Raw genomic sequence first — 26776 nt, forward strand, 5'->3', positions numbered from 1 at the left:
CCCCGGCTGGGGGCCGGGCCGGGCGGGGGGCGGCCGGCCGCGGGGCCTGGTAGGGGAGGTGCCGGCGGTGGGGTCGGGCACGTCGTGGGGCCGGGGCCGCGAAGTTTTGTCCTGCCTCTCCCGCCCAGGCGTCCCTTTGTGCCGCGGCAGCGGAAGGTACCAAGTGCTGTCAGCATAGGTCTGTGATTTCTCACTTCCAGAAAGTGGGTCGGCTCAGGCATCAGTGAAGACTGGCAGGCCAGAGTGAATTTTGTCAGAGCTCGGGGCTGTTTCAAACAAACTCTGCCGCAGCGAAGATCATCAGGAAGCTGGCAGCGTGAAAGTGTCCTCTCAGAGAGGAGGAAAGCTTGCTCCTGGTGTGGGCCTGAACTCACAGTCGCACTTACAGCACAAAGGGAAAAGGAAGCGAGGCGTTATAAATGAGTTAGCAAGGTGAATCAATACAAATGTTCATAACTGTTCAGCACAGATAATAGAAAGAAAAGCTGTAAAATAAATTGAATCTCATTTACCACTCAGGCAGACTGAAAATATGTCCAGTAAATGAGCAGGGGGCCTCTGCAGGAAAGTCGTAACCAAGAGATGTCACATGAAATTGGGCTTGCTCAGATCCAGAGTCCACTGAGGTCAAATTAATCACTCTCAGTGGTTTAATTGAGATTTGCGTAAGGTTGATGTTGGATTTGTTACTTCTCCTTTCAAGATTAGTCTATTTCTGGAAGTCCTCTTTCAAACAGAAAGAAGTGATACCAGCTTATCTGGAATTCCAGAAAGGGAGCTGTTGACGTGTTTAAGTAGAGCCCTCAATTAATGGAGCTTTGTCTGTTGTGTTGTCCCTCATCCTCGGTGATGATGGCGATGTACTGCTCCCTGGTTAACCTCAAATTCTATTAACTGCGAAGAGCTAAGACACTTCATTTGGGAGATGTGAGACTACAATACTGTAATAAATCAGTAAATGTGTTACTGCAATTTCCTGCCCATATAAGAAATGTCTCTCTATTTTAAAAAAATCTAATAGTGACTTAAGTCTAATATGCTTTATTGGTTTAGATGTCAAATTTCCCGTCAGTATTTATGGAAATCATATATACAAAGTGTGAATGAAGTCAGGCTGCTTGTGGTTTGTGTAGATAAAGCAAATCCTATAAGCAATCAAAACAAAAATAAGATTCGATTGGTTTCCAAAAATAGTACTGAAGATACTTTGTCTTCTTTGTCTAGTGCATTACTAACACTCCAGAAAAATTCTTTGCTGCATATCTCAAGGCTTGACAAGTGTATCGGATTATACGTATCATATGTATACGTATAATATAGTATACGTATGCCTAAACAACTGTAATAGCTTCCAAAGAGCAAATTCAATATAGATGTGCAAAGAACAAGTTTAATAACAATATGTTCACATGCCAGGATGACTGAAGATAGCAGAAGGAAATAAGAATAGCTGGAATAATATAGCGAGCAAAACCAACCAGCCAAACAAACAAACAAAAAAACAACACCCCACCACCACTTGCTGAAGCTCAGCAAGAAGGACAGCATAGAAAATCATATTCTTCACTCCGTAGTTTGCCTGTATCAAAATACAGTCCACACTTCCTAGCACTCAGTTAACCAGTCATATCATAAATTCGAAATTGTTCTGGTAAGGATGTAGGAAAATGAAAGAGGGCCTTACATTCTCTCGATATTTTTAACCAAGTGCGTAGCGAATGCATTGCTATCGTAACTTGCAAATAAAAAGCGAGTATCAGTGATGCTATTTTAAAAACAGAATGCAAGTCATGTCATACAAAAAGCTTTTTATGTGCTGAACTTTCTGACTTTTCTGACAAATCTCTCCTTCCATCTAGCCAAATTGCATACAGTCTTTCACAAATCTGTTTGGAGCTACTCTTTCAATCACAGATTAATGTTAGAAGATCATGTTCAACACAGATTTCCACTACATTGGCTCATTTGTGCCTCCTCCTAATGACTTGACTGAAGCCATGATACCATTTCTTCTCTAAGACATCAGCAAATGTAAATCTGTTCCTCTTAAACTGTCAGCATGAGAGCAGTTGTCCAGGAATGGAAAGTGCCGTTCCTTAACAGCTATTTTCTGCAGGTGAAGCTATCTGCCTCATGTTCACTACAATTTTTTTTACATTTCTACATTTTAATTTTATAAAGCACTACTCAACTTGTATAAGCTGTGATTTTCTTTAATGCAAGTCATTTATACTCTTTCAGAATAAGTGTATTCACAGTAGTGAATTTAGACAGTTTTTGATTTTGACGTATCCTAATTTTGTTTTCATCACAGGTAAACATTATAAGCTGTATGTAAGATGGTGAAGTGTATCTAAGAGCTGCATGCAAAGATTATCCCTCCATCTTCCATTTTAAAAGTTGCTGGCTTTTGACAGGTGAATTTAGGTAAGGGAAAAAACAACCCGAGCAACAATTTAATTATAAAGACAATTGTGTTTAAGTGCCATGTGCTTGGATTTCAAAATGGCCATCATTTGCTTTAGTAGGACCCAAATACAACATTGTGAGCATTCTAATTATTTAATAACTCCTTCACAAATTATCCTGAAGTATTTTAGGCTCTGCAGACTTTACAGACCTATTTTTCTACTTATTTGCACTTAGTGCAGTTATTAATATGTGAAGAAACAGGTTATGAAAGGACACTTCTGATGCGGTATCTGATTTGGCATCAAATCAGGGTACCAGGATTTGTCACAAGCTTCTGAAGCCCTGTACCATGGTGCTGAGCTCAACTACAGGGGACCAAAGAGGCAGCTGGGGACACTCAGACAGCTGCCTGGGAACAATAAACGAGCTTGTTATCGAAGGACAGTGTCAGAGCTGGGCTGGGACCTCCAGAGGCCATCTGGCTCAGCTCTCAGCGCAGGACCAGTTATGTGTGTCATTCCTGAGAGGTGGTTGTGCTACTTGTGACAGCAGCCGAGGCACGTGTAATTTCCCGTGCAATCCATACCAATGCTTGAACTATCGTTGCTGTTTTAGAAATGGAAACCTAAATCGTCCCAGTTAGAATTTAAGCCTCTTACTTCTTATCATTGCTATCCCACAGGAAATGGATCATTCCTAACCATACTTTTACATGTTGGACGCTCCTATCGCTCCCCGTTTGTCTTCCCTTTTGGCTAAATAGTCCCCTTGTCCAAAATTTCCTCACAAGCCCGCTTGCCCAGATCTCAGAAGAAGACCTGAACCCCCTATGACTTCAAGCCCGGTGCCCCAGCAGTGTCAAAACCCAGGGTGCAATCTTTCTGTGCTGCCTATACGCGCAGGGTATGTACACGATTATTTACTGATGCCCGCAAATTTGCTTCTCCTGTCCCCCAGGGGGAGCGGGCATGCCGCTGAGGGACCCGGCACCACCGCCCCAGCGGCCCCTCAGCGCTCCCTGACGGGCTGAGGGCAGCCAGGTGCGGGCAGGCAGGTGAGGGCAATGCCTTCACCGGCGCGGATGGCGCATGCGCGGGCGGCAGCACTGGGGTGTGTGTGACTGGGGGGGGCCCGGGCTGCGCAGGGCGGCGGGCGGGAGGGCGGACAGGCGGCGGGCGGCGATGACGTCACCGCGGCGGGACGGCGCGGCGCGGCGGAGAGCGTGAGTGCCCCAGCGCGCGGCCGGGCCGGGGAGGGGCGCGGCGGCGGGGCAAGATGGCGGCGGGCCAGCCCCCCCCCCCACCCCCCCCCAGCCCGCCGAGGCCGGTTGCTACGGGCAACCGCGGAGCCCCTGACGGGGCGGCCGGGTCGGGCAGGGGGCGGCCGGGCCGGGCCGGGGGCGCCGCCGCGCTGAGGGAGCGCCCAGGCCCTGTGGCGAGGGGCCCGGGCCCTGACCCGGGCTGCTGCTCGAGCGCGGCCTGAGGGGAGGCCCGGGGGCTGCCCGGCCTGAGGGGGGCCGCGGGTGGGCCGAGTCTTCCCTCAGCCTGAGGGAAAACCCCGCTTCTCAGCGTGATGTTACAGTAAACCTACAGCGTTCTCGCTGCGAGCTTCTCTCCTCTGCACACGTTCCTTCTAAATACAGATTCCTGCGTCTGCGTGATTTCCAAGTGCACTGCACTTCTGGGAAGTTATGTGGGCCCCGACTTTTTCCCTTGAATACGTACCTCGATGTGGCCAGCTTTTCTTACATCCTTATTACAGTCAAGTGAGGCTTGGTGGTCAAAAGCGGTTTGCTAAGACATCTCGGGGCTGACGGCTCCTTTTGCTTCTCATGTCTTAAGTAATGCTGAAATACACGGGACTTTGTTTTCAAAAACTCAGCTTCCTTCAACCAATGGCAGGCAGATTATTTCAGTGTTTTCTTAAGATCAGGAGGTTGTTTTAAGGCATGCAAACAAGTGCAAATCCTAACAACTGGCTGTTTGTGGGCATGGGTTTTGGCTGTTGGCTTACAGAAAACTCAGCAACATGTGGAGTGGAAGCTGTAATCTGAGAGCAAGGGAACAGCCCGGTTAGGGTAGTACCAATAACAACTGATAACAAAGTCTCCCTAGGGATCTGGCAAAAGGTTAATCTTGTTCTCTGATCTAATTTCTAGAACTTCAGAAGTGCTTTTAACTTTTGTTTAGCATCTGAATCTTAAGAATATGTAAGGACTGTTGCAGGAGAGTTTTTGCACTAATCAGGAGCTGGCTGGGATTTATTTCCACCCTGAAGCCAAGGATTTAGTTTTATTTTAGCATTGTTATAGCAATTATAGAATTTTTTGATAAACCTATAAACGTTTAATCCAATGTACTTCTCCATTTTTGGCAGTGGTTCCCTAGTTCGATACTAGATTAAAATTATTTACTTGATCATAATTAACTTCTATAAGAACTGTCACTTCTTTTATTTGAGAACAGAAGTTTTTGGTTTTACTTCGCCTCACTGCTACTTATCTGATACGAATTTTCATTATCTCTGATTCATTTTTCTTTTTGAACCTATAAATAGTTTGCCCAGTCCTCTGTCACAGGAAAAATTATTGTTGCCTTCCACTATTCTTGAGCAGTCTGTGCAGTGATTTGTTTGAAGCCCCATAAAATTATTTGTACTGTTTACTATCTTATTACGTAGGCATATTTTTTTTTCTGTGGGATCATTCTCTTCTAGTTTTCTTCTTGGGCTGCTTTTATTAAGGAGCTATGCAAATACTCTACAATAACTGTCCTCTGAAAATGTTAAAATGTTCATTAGATGTCCTTGACATAAATGCTGCTAAGAAGCTAAAATTAGTTTCAGAGTTGGTATAAGTACAGTTGATCAACTGCATTTATTTTGACACAGATATGAAAACTCAATGGGGTCATCCAAAAACGTAATAAATGAGCCCGTTGACATGGAGGAAGGCTATAACATGATGGTAAGTCGTTCAGCTATTATAACAGTATGCTATACATACCTGTTGTGATTATATCATAAGTAATGAAAAGATAATATATGGCAAAAATAAAAAAAACATCATTCTGAGATGTTGAAATGGGAGTATCATCTGTAAGATATAAATAATCTATGCACAGTTTTTAGCACTTAAAAAGTCATCATTGAAGTACTAATATCTACTTTTGGACACAGCGTCTCAAAGAAAGATGGAATCTGTTGGAGACAGTCTTGGAAAGAAAACCTTAGGTGCTCAGATTCAGAAAACCTGAAGTCTGAGATGCGGAAAATAGGTGAAAGAAGACTAAAGGGGTAGAAATAATAAGCTTGGAAGATGGGAAGACCGATGGAGAATGGAATGGAAAAGAACACCGTAAAAATAATAGGGAAAAAAAAGAAAATTCAAATGGCTTCAAAGTCTCTGTGTATGTATGGCAAGAATGGGTAGGTTTATGTAGGAAAGCTGTAGAGATCATGCAGAGTGAATGTTGCCTGCTGGTGGAGGATTCAAAAGATCCAGTAAATGAGGAAAGATTTATATGTATACTTACTCCATTTTTGGCAGCAGGATGCTATAGATTAGCTCTACTTCCAGGTAAGGAGAGAGGATTTTTCTTTACTTGAGGATAAATTAATGCAAAATGTAGCTTGAACATTCTTATCTTGTTTTAAGACAGGTGCGTTTCAGAGACAGTTAAGGTAAATCAAAATTATTTGACTCAGTTGTGAAGGTACCATAGGTATTTATATCAGGGATTTATATAGTAGTTAAGCTGATTTTAAAATAGTTATGTGATATTTGTGAGTCTTTAACTCTCTGATGATGAAAAATTTCTTGTTAAGCAACAAGGGAATAAAAACCCCAAACAAACTTGATTCAAAGAAATGGACACTTACTAAAATTTCCTAATGAGAACAGGCAATTATATAGAACAAGAATAGACTAGAACCTATTTAGTGTAGATCCTGTTTATTCATGTGCTTTGCTTGGCTTTCTCTGGATCAAACCATATTATTTGCTTTTTTATTCATCGCCTTTTTCAAAAGTTCACTTAATAGTTTTGCTGTGGTTTTTCTATTATTTAGTAATAACTCAAGGTGGTTCTGTGGGGCACTAGATGGCACACTGCAGCTTTGAAATGAGCAATTGAGGGCATCTGAATGAGAAACTTAGCCTAATGTTGCTATATAAGCATTCAAGTAAAAGTAGCTTTTTGTTTCTATTGCATTTTCTACCATCCTGATAAATTATAACTACTTACCTTTATATTCGTTTTTACTGCATTTTCTTTCTAAAGATGTGCTAGTACAAGTGCATAACAAAGTGCTTGCAGGCTTGAGTCATATGATGGTACGAGTGAAAAGAGGAATGCGTCTTCTGACTAGTGCCGTATAAAATCAGTCTGTTAGTGCGTAAAATAACGTTTAGATCTATGTGAGTTTGTCAGTTTTAAAGATACCTTGCTCAGTGGCTTTGTGCTATCACTGTATATAGACTTCACATTATGGTATATAGCTTGGCTTTGTTTCAGATTAATTTCTGAGGAGTAACTTGATGCAGTTTAGAAGAGGCAAGATTTTGTCTAGTTGGTATCTGTCAGCTGATACAAGTATTTCTTAACATGTTTGGTTTCAAGGATCTCGTGATGGTATCTTTTTCAAGTGCAAAGAACGTGTTTCCTAGGTAAGCAAAGTTCCTCCTCAGCGCCTCTCATTTTCTGTGAACAGCTGCAGCTTTCTAGTAAAAACAGCTAACTGTAGCTGCCAGGAAATACTTTCTAGGTTCTGGTCTTCTCTGAAACAGAAGCGTTTTTTTTTTTTTTTTAATATATATTTTTAGATGGTTCTGATAAATCCTGTGCCTGTCTCCAGGCTCTTTTCAGTCACCTAGCACATGTATTTTGGTATTATGCAGCTTTTTTCTTGATTAATTAGTTCTATTTAACTCAAGGTAACTAAAGCATTTTGAAGTCTGCTGTGATGTTCTTACAGCATTGATGATGAGTTAAATGGAGGTTAAAAAAAAAAGTGTGGCGTAGACACCCATTCTGAGCAATGGGGTAAGAACTCATGTCATTTTGATGAATCAGGATGCTTATCAGATAGAAAAACGATTGTGAAAACAAGTGCATTTTGAACAATTAGTGAAATAAGTTATCTGCAAACTCCCTTTGAATGGTTTAACCACATACTGGATGAAATTTATACCTGTATACATATACATACGCACACATTTTCTGTTCCTGTATTTCTTGTTTTCAGGCTTCTTTCCAGCGCTCTAATAGCCATGATAAAGTGAGGAAAATAGTTGCAGAAGAGGGACGTACAGCAAGGAACCTGATTGCATGGAGTGTTCCACTGGAAAACAAAGATGATGATGGTAAGTATTCAACTGTCTTTCCCCAACGTTTTTGTCTCCTGTCCCTTTGTTCACTGGAGTTGCTTGCATGGAAACATGTTTCTGACGTAGGATTTCTCATTTTAAACAAAAGATTATGTTTCGTGTCCATAGCATAGTTTTAAAACTTTTTTTTTTCAAAATGTATACCCTGCAGTTGACAGTTCACTATAGAACCTTTTCAGTAACAGATAAAAAACTTGTTATTTTTCTGTAACAGACATCTAAGACTGTCCTGTCTTGCTGATACTATCAAGATACCTATGTAATATAATAATGTTATCTTAAAATACTGGGCTTGGAAAAGGTTGTTAAAAGCCAGTCTTAGGTAACTTGGGGTTTCAGATTGGTAGGGATGCCTTAGAGCAATTCAACAAATTGCTCTCTATGCTCTAAAACAAATAACTTCTTTTACTATCGCTTCAGTCTCTGTTTAACATCTGTGAAGAGCCTTTAAGAAAGGGAATATTTGGGGACAGCTTTCTGTAATGTGAGACCTCAGAACAATTTTGTTACTGTTGTAATATTCTCTCTTGGCCTGATGGCTTAAGCAGACAGGAATTGACGTTGGATTTTCATACTGCTCAAGCTGTTCCAGATGTCTGAAAGCTGTTTTTGAGGCCCTCATCTCAATTTTTTTTGTAGCTCACCTGTCCCTGTGGAGGTGCTGCTGCTTTTGAGACTTGGGCAGGAGTGTCTAAAAGTGGTGGGGTTTGTTTGTTTGTTTTGTTTTTCCTGTGAGGGTGGTTGAACACTGGAATAAGTTCCCCGATGAATCTGTGGGCAACCTTAATCCTTGAAGATGCTCTAAACCTTACTGGATGTAGTCCTGGGAAGCCTTCTGTAGCTGACCCTGCTTTGAGCAGGGAGGTTGGATTAGGTGATCTCCAGAGGTTCATTCCAACCTCAGCTATTCTGTGTATTTGGCCAGTGGAAAAGATATTTCTAGGATCAGTTGTGCCTGTTTTACAAAGTAATTAACCTTCTGTCTGCAGCAAACCAAAGCAAAGTTTAAAATGTCTTTGTGGCTTGCTTTATGCTCTAAGCTGTACTTGTGATTTTTTTTCCTTCCTTTTAAAGCTGAAAGGTCTGAAGTCACATGAGAGAATGAAGTGCATGAAAACCTGTTCAGCTGTCTGTGTGTGGGCATTTGTATGGGTTTCATCAAGGAAATTGTGTTCAGTTGAGAATGCAGAGCTGTACCTTTGTTAACAGTGACAAGTAGGATGATAGAAAGCATGTATTTTTCAACTAAACATCGTAAACCTAATTACAAGTGTCCACGTTTACAAGCGTTGGTTTTGGGTTCTGACCCTGAAGTAAACTTCAGCATGGTCCCAGTTACCTAGTGCCTTGGACTGTCTATCCAAAGCAGATGACCTCAGGGCTTTTGTAGAGTGACACTTCTAGTAAGCACTAGCTGGTCAGCAGAAAAACATGCACTGTGCATCTTTCCTAGCTTTACGTAGGAAGAAAAAATGAAACAACATCCAGTTGTCAAGAAGTGCATGACAGGTTTCTTGATCAAGCAGAAGCAATGAAGCTACCATGTTTTCTTTTTAGGTAAGATAGAAAGATGTGACACAATAATAGAAATAGTTTAAGACTTAACCATAATCTGCCAAAGCAAAACACACACAGTAGAACACAGATTTGGACCACAAGTAGCAGTCTCCAGAAGATGAATTTATTTATTTACTAGTCTTAAAACTGCCTACAGATTCTTGAGTATGTTGTCACTATTGGAACCAGGGCACAGGATGGGAGGTGCAGGGCAGCCCCCATGGCCGAACGGCAGCCTTTCTCTCTGGCAAGCCAAATGGCCTGGGGGAGCCAGCCCCAGAAAAGGGGCCCTCAGCCCCCCCAACCTCCTCCTTGTCCACATGAGGGCATCTTCCAGGCTGCTCCCAACACAGCTGCCTTTGGCCACATGTGGAACACTCCATCACAGAGGCTTGCTGAGGTCACAGTGGCCACCACTGCCCCGCCTTTGCTGCGGGCCCTATAAAACAGGCCCCCTGCAGCTGGCCCACCATTCGCTGAGCATCTAGGCCCTCTGACTGCCAGCTTGTGCGGCAGGAAGGAGACTAGAAGAGCAAGGTGAGCAGCAGGCGTCCTTGGTGTGCGAGGACAGCCATGCAGTCCAGTGAAGCACCAAGAAGGAAAGCACCTGAGCAGAAGATGTGTCGTGGGCGGAGGGATAGCGCCGGTGGCACAAGAGATACCAGTGCCCAAGGGACCTCTGGCGCCCAGCACACAGACAGGTACAGGCAGTACCGTTGGCACCGCAATGATGCGGGGAGCAGGCTGGCCCCTCAAACACCCAGCGACAGGGGGCCTGGGCCTTACCGTAGGAGCAACGGTGATGTGGGGTGAAGGCGGGAGCAGAGGCGTGCCCATGGTCCAGAGCACAGTGCTGGACCCAGTAATGGCCGTAAACCAGATGGCACTGTCGGACCCATTCATGAAAATCAAGCTGACAGTGGCATGGGACCGAGGTGTGGAACTGAACGACCCCCTGGTTCAGCACCTTGGCCTGAGAACATTCCGGACGGAAGGCACCCTGTTTGGGCAGTCCCGGGCAAGGACTGGCTTAGCCTCCTGCCCAACACCGTGGAGCCCATGGAGCTGGATCCACCGGATGTGGAGGAACGGATGGAAGTGGATCCACCTCGGCCAGAAGAGACCTGGGACTACTGCGGCATGCTACATGCTACTACATGCTCTGCTACATCTGAGAGCACCAACAGCATCACAGGAGTGCCCCGCGAGCCCCCTACTCGTTGCTCAGGCTCCATCACAAGCATTAGCTTGGAGCCACCAAACACCACGGACATCCCACAGACTTGCCTGCAAGATGTCCCGGCAATAAACAGCTCTTGCCGATTCTCAGGGGTTGTGTGAGTGCTTCTTTTTTGGGGGTGGGGGGTGGGGGGGGAATGGGCTAAAGTTGCGCCAGGGGAGGTTTAGGTTGGATGTTAGGAAGAACTTCTTTACCAAAAGGGTTGTTAGGCATTGGAATAGGCTGCCCAGGGAAGTGGTTGAGTCACCATCCCTGGAGGTCTTTGAAAAGACGTTTAGGTGTAGAGCTTAGTGATATGGTTTAGACGAGGACTTGTTAGTGTTAGGTCAGAGGTTGGACTCGGTGATCTTGGAGGTCTCTTCCAACCTAGGTTGGAACAAGGTTGGTTCCAAGCAGAACAGAATTGGGCCCTGAAGTATTTATAGATTCTGGTTTGTACGTTTTACTTTTGGGGAAGGTAGCAGTGTGAATGAGTACAGGTGAAAGGAACATAGAGTATGTTTGAGCTACTTGTGAGTTGGTTCAGTTTTTGTTTAGTCTGTTATATTTTCTACCTTGCTTGTAATATTCTTGTAGATAGTTTCAAGGAAGACTTTTTCCTGAAAAATTGGTGAATGAGAATTGTAGATGAATGTTTGCTCTGAGTATAACATTTTCTTCCACAGCATGAAGAAAGTTAAAGTGATTTTTTTTTTTTTTATTTAGATATTGCCCTTAAATAGTTGTGTGTGACATTAAAACTCAGGTAGCTATAATCATTTCCTTCTTTTGAGCCTAATAGCACCACTGTAATTTTTAAACTTTTTGCCAGTGATGAATTCTTGTTTTTAAAATTTCTTCAGTAAATCATATATTGAGCTTTTTGCAGAAAGAATGTGGTGATAATTGTTTGATGGAAAAATGCCCTGTGGAAAGGAACTTGTGGCTAATGAGAGTCTGGCAGAGCCAGATCCTTTATCTCTTGACCCTTGTCTTGGCACATATGTCGGTGTCAGTGAGCTCTGATTCATTTTATGCTGATCTTTCAATATGTATTTTGTCCCAGAGGAACAATACATCAATATTATGAATTAGGACAGTTCGTACTCGTTCAGGGGCTGTGTAAATCAGGCCAAAAGTTCAGGTAGCCTCAGCTGATCCTGCAACTTATGTGCAAAGCAGAATTTTATCTTCGTGTTGTTTTTTTTCTGCTTGTAATATTCAGAGATCCTGCACTGGCAGCAGTAGTGTGAGATTTAACATTTTATATTACGTACTGTTACTAATTATGGGATTTTTTTTTTCTGCAGGAACAGTGAAGATATGGCCATTTGCTAGAGTTAGTGTTACACAGGCTTATTAAATTTCTGGACTCATTTGTTCCGTTTGTGTATCCTTGCTTATTTGATTTCTTTATTTGCTTGTGTTCTTGCTATTTAACTTTTCCACTGAAAGACTTCTGCATTTTACATAGAGCTCATGGATAAGAGGGCAATGATGATAGGAATTGCAATCCAAACCTTCTAATTCCTTAAGGGAAATACATAATTCCTGTCAGTAAGAAACAATACCATAAGAAGGAGGGAAGTGTCTGGAACAGTAGGTAGCACTTCTGTAACGTGTGTTGGAGCAGCATGCACCCTTGTATCAGATCTGAGATTCTAGTTATGAATACAGATCAATGACATGAGAAAATCCACCTCAAAACGTGATGACAACAGTTTAGATGAGGTATGGAACAATAACACATTTCATCCGTTGCATTTAAGGTATTCCTTCACAGAATTCATCAATCTGCAGCAGACTGTGTGTTTTTGGATGGACTAACAATGCAGTTGACTTTGTGTGCTATTACAATTGTGAAAAAAACAGTAGTCTGATATTCTGTCTCGAAAATTAAATTGCCGTTCCAAACCCATGGCCACAAATCGCCCATTACAGGCACCTATTGTATCTTGCCCTATTTGGAAAGCTGTGATCATTCTGGTAGAGGACTTCAGAAGTTTTTCCTTTTAAATTATTTGATACGCCCAGCATGAAACTTGAGGTGCTGCATGCTGCAGTGCACCACACACAGATTTTATTTACAAAATCTAAACCATGGTATTAGTGACAGTTAAAATGTCTCAGAAGCTTGACATCTAAATGTTAACAAAATGTAGGGTACCTTTATAACTTAAGGGATGTGTCAAAAACTGGAAAATCTTGTATGTGTAACTGTTCCGTTATTTGTTTAAAATCATTTTGGCTCTCAACACATAGAAGTCACTTGTAGATTAAGCATTTCAGTGTAAGGAAACACATTTTATTGGTTGAAAGGTACCTGGCACACTTTAGAGAGCCTGCAGAATAATCCACTCCTTTAGCAAGAGCCTGGTGCAGTAAGTAGGTTTTGCAGTGTGTGATGAAAGAGATGAAACTTGGCTCTCTTTGGCCAAGCTAGGAGGTCTACGAGTCATGACTGAAAGCCTTGTGTGTAAGCGCTAGCAACGTTGGACCTGACTGTAACTGGCGATATAATGTGAAGGGAAAGGTATTCTTTAAGACTCCTTAGTTTCAGACCTTGAACTTTGTTGAAATGAATGGGACACAGTCTAGTGCTGTTACGTGAATACTGGGCCAGTTATATTCTGGATGAGACTGTGACAGTAATTTGTTTAAAAAAAAATTCCATGCAAAATTCATTGCTGTAATTCAGGCTGGGATGGAAAAACATGGAGAGTTTTGACTATATCCATCCTTGAAAGTAATTTCTCCAGTTTTTTTGCATTGTACAGTTGTAAATGCAATTTTTCTTACTATAGAAACTTTTAAGAAGAGCTGATTTATAGCAATATTATACATTTCAATATGTTTCTTCATTTAAGGGGTTGAATGTAATCAGTATCATCCAGTTGCTTCCTCCAGGGAAACATCTTACTTGATGTGAACTTCAATTACTTGAACTTCAGACAACCAGGTCTTATCCATGCCTCATTTTTGCAAAAATGTTTCTTAGGATGGAAAAACGCATCAGCTGGAGCTAGTAAGAGAGATTGCGGAGTACAGATTGGTGAAATGTGGGACTAGTCCTGCAGTATAGACCCTGCTCCTTACATGGAGGAAGAGAGGTGACATTGCTCATGCCCTGTGTAAGAACTGGAGGGAAAGAAAAGAACGGTTCATTACCCAGTTGTGTCCTCAGATTCTTCCAGAGAGGTGAAAAGAAAGAAAATTGAACATTTTTATAATTTCTGCTGAAGATCGGATGATAAACAAAGGTACTGAAACAATAGAGATATGTCTGTCTCAGTGAGAACAGAAATGGCTGCTCTTAAGAAATATAAAGCTGATTTTCACACTTCTTTCATCAAAAAAGAAGAGAGATGTGAGGGGTGATTGTTAGTGTAACAGAAGGCTTTTGAAAATAGTTTATCGGTAGCCTTTTTTGGGAGATATTAACGCTTCAGCATTTTGTGACAGGAAGTCTTCACAAATCATAAACCCGGTGTGTTTGATATTTAATTACCAGACAGAGGAAATGGACCTCAAGTATAAAATACGACTGGCTCCCTGAATGCTTCAAAACTGTGCTGCTTTATATATTTCATATTGGCAACTTAATAGCTAATGAGATGATCATCTTTTGTCGCTATTGTTCTTTCCTTAAAATTCAGTAAAAGCCTAGTAGGTAATGCCCTTCACATGTCGCTGCATCCCTGTGCCTCGGCTAGCAGTGCTGGTATTGTACGGTTACACACAATATATCCATAACCATCGAACAGCGCTCCTGTGTTGTCACTGCTTGTGAGTATAGAGGGACAAAAGCAGAAAGGAAGTACTCTTCTAATAACCAGAGGCATTTGTTAGCAGAAAGAGGGAAAAGCTTGGAACTCTGATTGCTGATGAAAGATGGAACTTCTTGGCCCATACATTGAAGAAGTTGTTTAAGAAAAATTAGCCCTTGCCACGCATTATTTGCTTTTAAGTCCGCAACACACAGTGTTTATGTGAGTTTTCTTGTCTCTACACGTATGCCTTACATAGAAAGTGCCTGAAAACTTGCTTTTATCTTTACAGGTGACTTGTTCAGACATTTCCCAGTTCTTAGATGATGGATTGTTTTTTGTGTTGTTGTTTTTTTTTTTTGTAGAATCTAGGGACAGTAACGTTTTTATCCATCTGTCCTCTTTTAGTTCTGACACACCGGTATTTGTTTGTAAGTCTTTTCACTGCAAGTTCTGTGTGCCTTTGCACTCAACTGTAAGCATTGCACCTCTTACATTTTCAGAATGTAAATTATTTCAGAGTAGAGACTTCGGTGATTGAAATTCTTCAGTTCTCATAACCATGACATAGAATTGGTCCACAGTTCAAGCTTTTTAGTAGATAGGAAGTTTTAATACATTTGGTAGCTGAATCATTTTTTTCCTGAATGATGCTAAATTGATCTTAATATATTAATTTGTACCTGTTGTTTTCGCTTATGTAGCATTTCAAAAATTCATTATCAAGCAAATAATTTTTAATTTGCCGCAAATAATTTTTAATTTGCCTTAAAATTAAAGGCCTCGTTCTGTAGAACAGCCAGTGATGCAAACCAGCTGGACAATTGCTTGATTAAAACAGGTTTACAGCTGCTTTACATAACCAGCACAATGTAAAACAGCTGGACCGCGTTAGGGAATCTGGCCTAAGTACTGCTAAAAACTGAACTGAACAATTCTGAAATTCAGGAATGATCTCTGTGATCTGTGAAGGAACTGTATTCAATTAGTTCATTCATTTGCCTGGCTTCATCAAGCTAAATAATCTTGAAACTTTTATTTAGATCTGTGCTAGAGAGTACTCTTGTCATAGTTAGTGTTTTGTCTTACTTGCTCATATTTTTGTTAATTGAATGCTCTGATTTTCATGTTGGAGGAATAAAAAACAAAATAAAACAAACAAACCAACTTGGAAATTACCCTTGAGCAGATATCGAAGATTAAATGTAAGTGTGTCACGTTGGTTCAGGCTAACAGAAATTTAGAGCCTTGCAAAGATAACTCTTAATAAGTTAAGAAATTGCCCCAGACATCATTGAGACCTGAAATCATCATAACTGTGGGCATTTAAACTGATCTTGGAAGCATAGCTGTTAAGTGCATTTCATATAAGCAACAGACCAGTGCTTTTGAGAATAAATTTGAGATCTTGAGCGGACAGTCTCATGCTCTGGAAATATTTTTATTTATTTATTTATTTTTCCTTCTTCCTTTGCCTACCTAAATGTAAGTGAACTAAATCTGAATTGAGTTTTGTTTTTCCCCATCTTTCTTGGCAGAAAATATCTTAATCTACTGGTAGGGTTGTTAGAACAGTTCAAGGAAAAGTGAATGATTTTATTTTTATTTTCTGAGAAAGATATCCCTTGTTTTAATTCTGTAATAACATCTCATTATTATTGAACAGTCATTCAAGAGCAGACTTTTTAAAATTTATATGGAAAACTGGTATTGTATCTGACATCTCTGTAGTGATGTGATTTTCAGTGGCACTGAGCATTTGCAAGTAGGTTATCCTTGTTGAACGAAGTCTGTAGTTCTTGACTTTTTTTTTTTTCATTTTCTGTGTGTCTTCTAGCATCATCCTCATTCTGAACTGTTGAATATATATTTGGAATGTAAAATTTTATGAACTTTTAAACTTACTAATTGTGCCCATGTCAGTATATTACAAGATGTGATATGTGCATTTCAGAATGCTGTATCTAATGAAAAGCATTATTTTTGATGAAAAATGCTTCTCCCATAGGAAAATCCAAATGGCAGGCTGGCGGAAAAACAAAGAGGGTGACTCAAGGAACACACAAGGCTGCAAAACAGGTATCTGCTCATTTTTTATTGTGATTATGACATAAAATTTACAACACAAAAGTGATTTTTGATACCATTGATGCATTATTTGCTGAATAATACATACAAAAGTGCACATATCGTATTTTCAAAGGATATGAGTTGCAAAGTTAAGCATTCCAAAGTTTTAAAATGCCAGAATTTACACTGCCTTCCTCAGTCTTTATTTTTGGCATTTCTTAACCTCTGGGTGTGTGGCTTTTTGACATTAAAGTTATTTTAATCCAGTGCAGTTCAACAATCAACTAATTCTTCCTGTAAGTGTGGTGCTTATACAAAGGCTACCATTCTGCCAAATTTCCGAAATTAAGGAAATGCTTTATTTTCTTATGAGTTAACAGCTGAGAAGTTTTTGTTTAAAGTTTCAGTGTATAGTATTTTGGGAAGAAAAAAAATCAGGCCAGGTGAGTAAAATTTCAGAGAGTTCCAACTGGGAAACAAGTCCTAATGATGAGTATCAAGAAGAAATGGTGGTGCTTCATGTTCTTCCTGTGTGAGTGATAGAGTTGTATTATATTAATAAAGTAATACCTCGGTATTTATTCGTGTTTAATATTTTAAACATTTCTTTGATTAATGGATTCAGCTGCTAGTATGTCTATAGCCATCAAACGTTTTGAGCCAGGCTTTCAGATTTTGACAATATAGCACATAGAAGCTGGTCTCTTTTTTTGAAAAAAGATGTTCTGCTTCTGTAGGGATGTTTGCATCCTTAAAACATAGGCATGTTAACTTCCCAGATTAGTTTAGCAACTTGTCCCTCCTTTCTTACTGGTATCTTACAAACACTGTCCTAGTTTACTTGTTCTGTGAAGGTGGGATTTTAATGAGGTGGTTGGGGCTCCAAGTTGATTTACCCTCACAGAACCTTTTGGATAAGAGTAACGTGCTACGCAGTGGGAGTTCCATCTGTTTGAGTCATTTGTGATCACGTCAATACTGCGTTTTCAAAAGAATACTTTATTGTTAGTCAGTGGCTCTGTGTGGGACTGTTGTATTAAAGCTATATTGCAGGAACATAATGTATTCCTAGTAGGCCCAATTGAGGTTTGAAATGGACTGCTGAGTGCTTGTGTATCTTGGCACTTTAATTTGGCATCCAGCAGTTCTTTTTCTCCTGTATTTTAGGCACTGAATACTGCTTTAAAATGGTGGATTTCTTCTTCTTTTTTTGCCTTTGTTGAGCCTTCAGATTTCATTTTCCTCTACATACAAATGGGACACTAGGCTCAAGAACATAAATGTACAAAAACTCTCTCATATGATCCTGTCAACCTCATCTTCCTCTCACCAGGGTGCTGGCATGTCTACTTTCAATAAATTTTGGCATCCTGAGAATAAATACACACTTGATACTTCACAGAACTCCAAGGCAACTTAGTGAAATTATTTTGGGGAAAAATAATAATTTAGTTTTAATCACTTTCTTCATCCACATTGAGTTACTTGAGATGTGAGGAAGACTATCCCCATGTTTTTTAACTTGAAAAACAGCATACCTTTTCTGCAGTTGAAGCTTTTGAACTATTAGTGCAAGTGAGATAGTATGAACTAGCCTATCAGAATCTATGACATTTTTGAGTGGGTTTTGTTGCTTTAGTGACGACAAGCATCAGGGTAGGCCTGTTAGATCATGTCTGTATAAGCCATCCATTCAAAAGGATGCTTGCAGATAAAGATTCTGCTGAACAATGTGTATATTAACTCAGAGATCCTGGTAGTGTTTGGTGCCTGCATTAAACATTTGTACAGAATATAGCAGTTCATATAAAATATTAATTGTGTCTTTATGGTAAAAGTAGTCTTTGTTATCGTCAGCTGTAACTCTTAAATTTTAGTTAGCAATGGCTTGCATTTCAGTAAAGAGGGTGCCAGTCAAACTTAGTTAAGTTTGAAAATAGCTTTTGGAGTTTGATCTTCATGGAGTATCTGGAGACTGATGTGGCAAACATTGGACATGATTTGGGTTCCTGTCTCATCCCCTTCTGTTTCATTGAATGGTAGATGCCAGGCTGTGACAAATTCAAATGCATAGTGTTAGAACTGACATGCATCGGGAATTTTAAATATTCTTTTTACTGCCTAACCACCAACTCAGTGCTTTCCTGCTTCCGCGATTTTGTTTACAACAGATTTTGTAGTTTGGTGGTTTGTATCTTGTCAAAGGTGTTCTGCTGGCATCAGTTCTCCTGTTTCAAATTAGGGAAGAGTTACTCCTGCAGGGGCTTTGGAGGCACAGCTTCTGAAAAAGCGTAATCTACCAATTAGTGAATATATGCCTCATTCTGAGTTCTTGTTGGAGAGCTGACTCTCTGGTACGTGGTTGAACTTGGAGTGACTCAGATGTTTGGTGGAATGTTCTGTGATTCAGCTGTTCTTACTGTTCTCATTGTCCTTCGGTATTTTAGTAGAAACACAGCAAGGTGTCAGATCTTGCAAAATAATTATACTGGTTGCTGTGGTGGGACCTCAGGTCCATAAACTAGAACTGCTTCAGACTTGTTTTACTACAGGAGTACCGAAGTACTTCCCATCTGGGAAAGTAAACTAAAACAAGTACTAGAGAAGGAAATGGTTTGTAAATATACTTCCCTGCCTATTTTGCTGAGTCTGGAGGAGGGAGGAATCTTTTCTCATTTCTCTCTTTGTAGTTAATTAGCTTTCTGTGACTACCTTGTGTCTTCTGACTACCTCCACAGTGCTGCTTTGGGTATGTGGGAAACTTGAACTTACATTGCAGTTTACTTTTATAGATGATAAATAGGGGTTAAATTTGCCCTGATGTTCTAATTTTATTTGCATCTTTTCCTGCACACACACAGGCAAAAAGCAGACTACTGTAGCTATGTAGTTAATACAATACCTCTATCACAAATGGTACACAATTGGGATTTATGTTGGGTTTCCTGGAGGTTCTTCTCTGACGTGGTAGCTTTTCCTTTTTGTTGTTATGGGAGAGAATTTCAATAATAAGCTCAGTGTCATGGGACCAAGGTCTGCCTTGGTGTTCTCAGCCAAATGGGCGTGCTTCAGAATCGTTTGGAATATGCTTTGTAGATGGGTGACAGCACGTATCTGTCAAGGAGTAATTGTCTCCACGTGACTAAGCTGAAGACACAAGGTGAACGGATACAGAACACTGAAGTGGTATAACGGTACTTCCAAGCAGGTATTTGTGATCCCTCTCTGTGCCAGCTTTCATGCAGACAGTTGGATGCTCTCCCTCCGCTCTCACAGCATTTAGCATGTTGGCAGTCCTCAGCATCTGTGCAGCAAAGTAGTACTAAATCAATTAGTCTGCATATTAACACTGAAAATCAAACAACAGATTTGTTGCAGGAAAAGCTGTTAAATTACAAACTAGAGCAGCATGAGGACAATTTTAGACTTGGCATAAATAGAAGCAGCTTGATTCAGTGGCACAGCACTTGCAAGGGTTGAATTGAGCTTGCAGTGTTAGCAGTATGGTGAGTGGAAATCTTCGTGCAAGTAGTCTTCTCGAGTAGGAAAGCTTCCCTTTGTAACTCATTCGGTGCTTGCTGGCATCTTCTCTGAAGTGTAGCCATAACATGTTGATCAAAGGGCTAGCCACACAAGCATTTCTCTGATGTTACTGCTCACAGATTAGAATGAGAGCTTAAAAACAGTAAGTTGTATGTGATGCCCTGGTAGTAATTTAACTATGGTGGAACATTGCTGGTTTGATTACTAGTAAAATTTTAATTTCATTTTTGGATGTACGTATTTGTCACAGTAAGTACTATGGGGTATGTATGTAGTCAGAAAATGTAACTTTATGGTTTGCAAAAGAGAATATCATGCATTGTGCAAAGTGAATGTCGAGTTAAAATGTTAAAGAAACCAAGTGGTTCTACATATCGGTTGCATTTGTTTAAGATGAAAAAATTTATTTTAAAAACTTAAATCAGTGGGATGCTGTAGTCTTCAGTGGAAAAATGTCTTCTTTACAAATGTTTAAATATGTTTGAAAAAATGCACTGCACAGAAGCCCAACCCCTCACTGTACTTCTGTTTGTTCTCCTTTTCCTTTGTATCTTGTTTCTTTAGAACACTGCCATAGACTGTAAATTAACAGCAGCAGCTGGAGATAAAAACTTTGACAAAAGCCCAACAAAAACAAGACAGCCTCGAAAAGTTGATCTGCGAGCTCGATACTGGGCATTTCTTTTTGACAATCTTAGACGGGCAGTTGATGAAATCTATGTTACATGTGAATCGGATCAGAGTGTAGTAGAATGCAAGGTAAGCCTTCAGCTGTTCTTTCTGCCTATTATCAAATGACACCTACTGCTGTTTTTCACTCTTTACAAAAAAGCCAGTAAGGAGTTAGAGCGTCAGAAGTATGTTATTTCATGCATTTATATAATGGAGGCTTGTAAATAGTAAAACTGATGGCATATTTCTTTAGATTTAAGAAGATGCTTTCATCTTAGGCAGTGACTAATTTTAAAGTGTATAAAACTTAATGATATATAATCATATTGTTAGATCTCAGTTTTTTAATCAAATCAATATCTGTCTTATCAAGTTCTCATTTTATTATTTTTTCCAGCTGAATGCTGATTTTTTTTTCCTTTTTTCCCCCCGTCATGTTCCCTACTGTAGGTGGCACTGTTGAGATTCAGCCTTTTTCCCATTCTTTGGCTTGATGTTAAGTTCCTTAATTATACATTGCTCCCTTGTTTCAGTGAATTAGTTATCACTCTTCTAATTCACTCTGTGGTGATAAGAGAGTGATGAGTGGTCAAGCATAGACAATATCTGGTTGGGATGTAAGGTGTTTTTCCTAATTTTGGGTAACCTGTATTTGTAATAAGATGTAAAACATGCACAGGCTATGATGACTTTCTAGTAGATCCATAGAAAGACCATTGTCATTTAGTACATATAATTTACTTGTTAGAAATGGAGTTCATTTCTAGCATTAGTAGAAGCCGGAAGCATACATTTTCAAAGAATTGTGAAAGATAAGATTTTTTTGGTTTTCATATTAAACATAGCTGAAAACTCAAAACATTCTGGAAACGATTATCTAATCACTGTAAAAAAAATTATATCAATTTAAGTAAACCATTTTCTTATCATATGTATCTAGTTCTCTACTGTAATCAGGCACAGCCAAATTGACTTTGAGATTAGCGTGCAAGTACGTTTCATTGAAAGCAGGTTTGAAAACTGAACAGTAGCTAGAGGCTTCCAAACCGTTGGTTACTCTAACACAATTTAACATGTTGTTACTGAACTGTCTTCCTGCTCAGGAAACTTCTCTGAAGAATTTTTTTGGTTTAAGAAAATCAAGTCAGCCTTGCATTATAATTAGATTACCATTTTAAACTTCTGTGACTGAAAGAACAGAAGTGTGTTTGTGTCATTATCACATATTTTAGGGGTTAGATATCATTCAGCATTTTAATCATGCTACTTGATCTGTTCTCAGATGGAGATACTACATAGCCTAAGTGGAAAGTCTTCGTTTTCGTAGACACTGGATGATGATGTGTGTATCCAGGGGCATCAGATTACTTGTTTGCGAAACATGGGTGGAAAAAAAAACAAACAAAAATGAGTAAACAAGGGTTTCCAGTGTTAGATGTTGTAAAACTTGTAAAACATTTATGTTGCTTTTACTTTTAAAAGATGTTTTCTTTTTTAGCACAAAGAATGTGCCCTAACTGAGCAGCTGGAATATTCATTTGTGACATGGTCTTTTGTTTGTGACATGTTCTCTTAAAGATTGCTGTTAAATGTAAATCAGTACTCGGCCCCCCCTTCGGACAGGAGGAGTTCAGGTCATTCTTAGGCTTTTTTCATTTTCAGTATTGCAGTACTGGTCTCCTGAATATTTTAAGACGAAAATTCTGCTTACAAACTTTCATTAAAGCTCATGCTACAAATAAGAATGGAATAGCTTTACTTCTATGTTCTTTTTTTTTGAAACTTTTTATAGTGTGTAAAAAAATACCTGTTGGTTAAAATGTTACCAAAAAAATACCAACAGACAAATCAGCTCTGTTGAAAATGGTTTAATGTATTTCTGCTGTAAGTAAAGAACTGAGAGGATTTTGATAAATAAGAAATCCATATTGCTACATTTTTCTATTTACTTTTCAAACTTATTTAGCAGAATATCTTGTTAACTCTTTTCGTGAAGTACTATTTTTATTTTTACTGCTGAACACGTGAGAAACACTATTAAATAAGGATCCAAACTGGTTAAGTTTGTTAAATCTTAGTTTTTTTTAAAGGACTTTGAAAAATCCTTTCTATTGAGATAAATCTATGATACAAAAAACAATTCACATTTCAACTTCTAAGTGATACCTCCTCAACTTTGTCTTGATCAAATGGGCACGTGCTGTTCTATTTAAACATTGCAGTTGTATGAAGGTCATATTAAAAGATATTTGTAAAAACGAAATGTGACAAATTCAGGCATTTAAAACCTTAACATTAACCCAGTATAAAGGTGTTTATTTTTGATTTTGTACTTTTTGCTCCTTTGTAGCGTTACAGTTGGTATAGTTGTATTGATTATGTTGTCACTGGAGATAATGTTTGATGCTCCCAAATCGGAAAGGGCTCTGGTGGCTGCTTGTGGTTGAAAATGCAGACGAAAGATTTGTGGTAAGGATACAAACAGTGGAAGTGTGTGTAAGATCAGCAGTGGTGGTGTGTATTTTCTCTCAACTTTGGGCACTGTTGTAGGTGGTAATTTGCTATTGATTTAACTGTGAGAACTCCCAAACTGTTTGCATAGATATGGCTTTGTTGCTTTGCTTTTAAAGATATAACGAAAATCGTTCAATTATTTGTAAAAGAAATAAAGGATCTTCAAGTTTAAGTATTTCTCTGCATGAATCAGTTTGTCCAGTGATGCTATAGTCTAATAGATCTGACAGTGATTAGCTATAGTGTCTAATAGATTTGTGTATAACCTTGGGCATTTCAAAATGTGAATGCACTGGATATTTTATACGTTAGCTAGGTTTCTGTCTCTAATCTTTATATGAAATTTTATTGCCTAGTATTTTGTAGTTTTGGATGGTGAGCTTAGGCACAAAAATACTAGTAATGCCAAGTACCCTTTGCATCTCTTTCTGTCTCCTAAAAGGAATTAAGCCCCAAATTATCTGGGGATGGAATAAGGCAGATTTCATTGCCAGTGGAATTTTGGTTAATGCAACAGAACTTCTGCTGCGATTGATTGATGGTCTTAGGTGTCTCAGCAATTGGCTTCGGGGAGAAGAGTTATATATATGCATAAAGTGTGTGTGTGTGTATGTGATAGAGTTTGAGCAACTGGATCCAGTAGCTAAGTATACTTTAAGTCTAGGAGAGTCTCAACTACTTGAAATTTAACGGATGTCTTTTTTTTTCCTCCTATGATGAATTAATGGCTTCAGCTGCTTTTTGTTTCAAAAAAGTTGCATTTCATGATGTTAAAAATTTAGTTCAATGTTCTTTTTAAATTTCTGTTGGACATTACTTAATACTTTTACAAGCTTTTATCTTTCCACCTAGCCTTTACTTGTATATTTGTACAAGATTTTGAGCAGGATAGTTTCTCTCCTTGTTTGTAATGCTTACATACATTGTTAAATCAGTCCACCTTGGGTACAGTTCAATTAAAAAAGTTTTATTCTTCTTGAGATTTTTGTGCCCTCCTACAAAGTGGAAAAGTACAAGATATACTGTAAAGAGGTGGATAAAGCCTTAAGGAAAAGTCTTGACATTTTGTATGGCAGTGTTACGTGGAAGAACCAGCTGAAACAATGTTAGTGAAGGCCTTCCAAGCAGGGGGATATCTGTGAGTGATTTACCATAGTTTCAGTTGATTGAAGGCCTCCCTGAAGGAGAGAGGAACTTCTTTCATTAGGGGCTCTTACTGAGAATGCCTCGTGAGGGCTGGTTTTGGTTCAGGATATGCTAATTCTTATGATTTCAATCTCTCTGCGTGCAGACTGAGACCCGTAGTAATCCATGCTGATTACTGGATTTCAAGACAGCTAAGAAAATAAAACTGTTTCTGAATGTGTTGGAGCTGAAGGTAGAAAAAAACACAAGGCTTTCCTAACTTCAGTGAAAGGAATCTACAAAGATTCAGTATAATGGTCAAGTGGATCCAGACCAGATCTTGACTGCATTTTCACTCATAAGAGCTGATTCAACCCTGTCCATCTTACTTTTTGGAAGATAAGGTTTTATATTATTTATTTCTTTTCATACATTTCAGTTTTCTAGCTGCGTGTACCTGGTTCCAGGGAAGTGGTGGTAGGGGCAGAATACAGAATCTGAGTTTGTTACTTCTGACTTTTGAGGAGAAATGATTTGTTATACGTGAATTTCTGTTCTTTCCTTGTAGTGTTGCAAATCCCAAGAAAGGTGTCCCAAGAAGGGTTATGAAGCATCTTGTTTCCTCTACGCAGGTCTCTGAGTGTTCTGTTTAGATACATTATTCTTGTTAGAATGTCCTGGTTTCCTTTGACTCTGAGTGGAAAAAATATCTTGGCTTTCCAAAGAAATTGAAAAAACAGAAGCAAAACCAAGCTTGTGCAGAATACAAGGGTTTTTTTGTTGTTTGTTTGTTTGTTTTTGTTTAATTATGGTTTATTCAGCATCTCTTGCTTTCTACATCTAAGTTCTTATCAATGCTAATTATGGCTCTATCGGGGGGTCATCTATTAACTGTATTTCTGTCACTTTCGTAACCATTTTGGTTATTGATTTAATACCTGGTTGTACAGGTGTCTTCATTTTTTGAACATCTAGGGGAACATTTCCTGTTAGAAGGAGAATTTCAGCATGAAGTAACGTCTATTTTGTATGACGGAATATCTTTTTATTCAGTAAAACCAAGGTGATTCTGAGTTTCCCTGAAAGCCTAAGACAGTGATTTATGTCTTAAAACATGTATAATTCTTTTTATGTTTCTCACAAGACTGAGTCTTTCAGATCAATAGAGTTTTATGGAACATACATTTTGAAACATTCTCAAATTATTTGAGAAGGTCTAACTCTGCAGTTGGAATATGTCAGGAGTACGGCAGTCTGCTGCTTCTATCTTGTTTTAAAGAAAATGCTATTTTTCCTAGAGTGAAGTTGTTTAGGAAGAGTTATGTGTATATTTCTTTCTAAATAAATACCTTGTGGCTGTGTTGTGACAGCCAATGCCAAGTGAAAATCTGTTCTGTGACCATTCCTCTTGCCTTTTTTTTGGACACTTAAATTTTCATTATTGTCATCTTCTGCAGATGGATCAAAATCATTGAAGCTAACGGTAAAGGATAGGAAAACCAGGTAGTGATTGGGCGTTCAGCCTCACAGATGGAAGTAGTTGAGATATTTCAGGATAATAATTTATTGTTTTTAGAGCAGATTTAGAATAGATAGCCAGCTACTGAAAGCCACTGTCTCTTCAGACTGGCGGTCTGGATGATCCCATTCCTGGCCCTTTGTGCTTGATAACATATATACTGCTTTTGTGTAAATAAGTTGTGTGCTTTAAGTTCTTGCATGTGTCCTCTGGCATCTGGAGGAAGATTGTTTCCATAGCAGTGACACTTCTTAGGAACACATCCAGGCAGGTGTTGAATATCTCCAGAGAAGGAGACTCCACAGCTTCTCGGGGAAACCTCTCCCAGTGCTCTGTCACCCTCACAGTACAGAAGGGTTTTCTCATTTTCAGATGCAACTTCCCATGCTTCAGTTTGTGCCCGTTGCCTCTCGTCCTGTCACTGGGCACCACTGAAGAGAGTCTGGGCCCATCCTCTTGACACCCTCCCTTCAGATATCTATATACACAAATATTCATATATTCATATATTTATATACATCTTTGTTTAATCTAACCCAGAGCTGGCTTTAAGTGCTTGTAGTTCCAAGTACAAAGGAATCTACAAGGAAGCCATTTTGTACTGAATTACTAAAACACCTGATTAACATTAAAAACATAAATTGAAAGAAAGAAGGAACCTATGTTGCCAGCTAAAAATGTACTGGAGTACATGAAAATGGAATTTGTTCTGCTGAATACATAATCTAAAATATTCAGCATAGATAATTAAAACAAAGCATGCTTAATTTGTAAATTGTGCATTTCTAGCCATGAGAATAAGCTGCAGTATAGATGTTGTGACTGAGTTAATCTCTCACACTTTTTCTACAATTTTAAATTGTAGTGACTTTAAAAACATGCTGTCTTCTGTACTTTTCTCTCTCTATCTTTTCCCCTTCCTTGTTTGAGAATAGGAGGATAAGTGGAGATGAAGTTTCAAAGCAGCTGCATGATTTCCAAGCAAAGTGAAC

At 39.4% G+C, this 26776-nt stretch overlaps 1 protein-coding gene across 5 annotated transcripts in view; it reads left to right on the top strand.

Annotated features, from left to right (window-relative positions):
• Positions 1–196: 196 nt before the first annotated feature.
• SCAPER (S-phase cyclin A associated protein in the ER) overlaps positions 197–26776 on the top strand; it is a 160368-nt gene continuing 133788 nt past the window's right edge. For 2 of the 5 annotated variants that reach the window (XM_067004069.1, XM_067004070.1), the window contains exons 1-5: positions 3506–3634; positions 5302–5377; positions 7657–7774; positions 16350–16420; positions 20519–20713. In XM_067004069.1, coding sequence (XP_066860170.1) covers positions 3594–3634; positions 5302–5377; positions 7657–7774; positions 16350–16420; positions 20519–20713 — 501 coding nt within the window. In that variant the 5' untranslated portion in view covers positions 3506–3593. Of the gene's footprint in view, positions 433–2314; positions 2428–3505; positions 3635–4197; positions 4541–5301; positions 5378–7062; positions 7079–7656; positions 7775–13572; positions 13835–16349; positions 16421–20518; positions 20714–26776 lie in introns of those variants that run through there. The other 3 variants (XM_067004071.1, XM_048081257.2, XM_067004072.1) reach the window with 3 other exon arrangements.

Source organism: Anser cygnoides, chromosome 11 (genome assembly GCF_040182565.1).
Source record: "Anser cygnoides isolate HZ-2024a breed goose chromosome 11, Taihu_goose_T2T_genome, whole genome shotgun sequence".
Taxonomy (NCBI): Eukaryota; Metazoa; Chordata; class Aves; order Anseriformes; family Anatidae; genus Anser; species Anser cygnoides.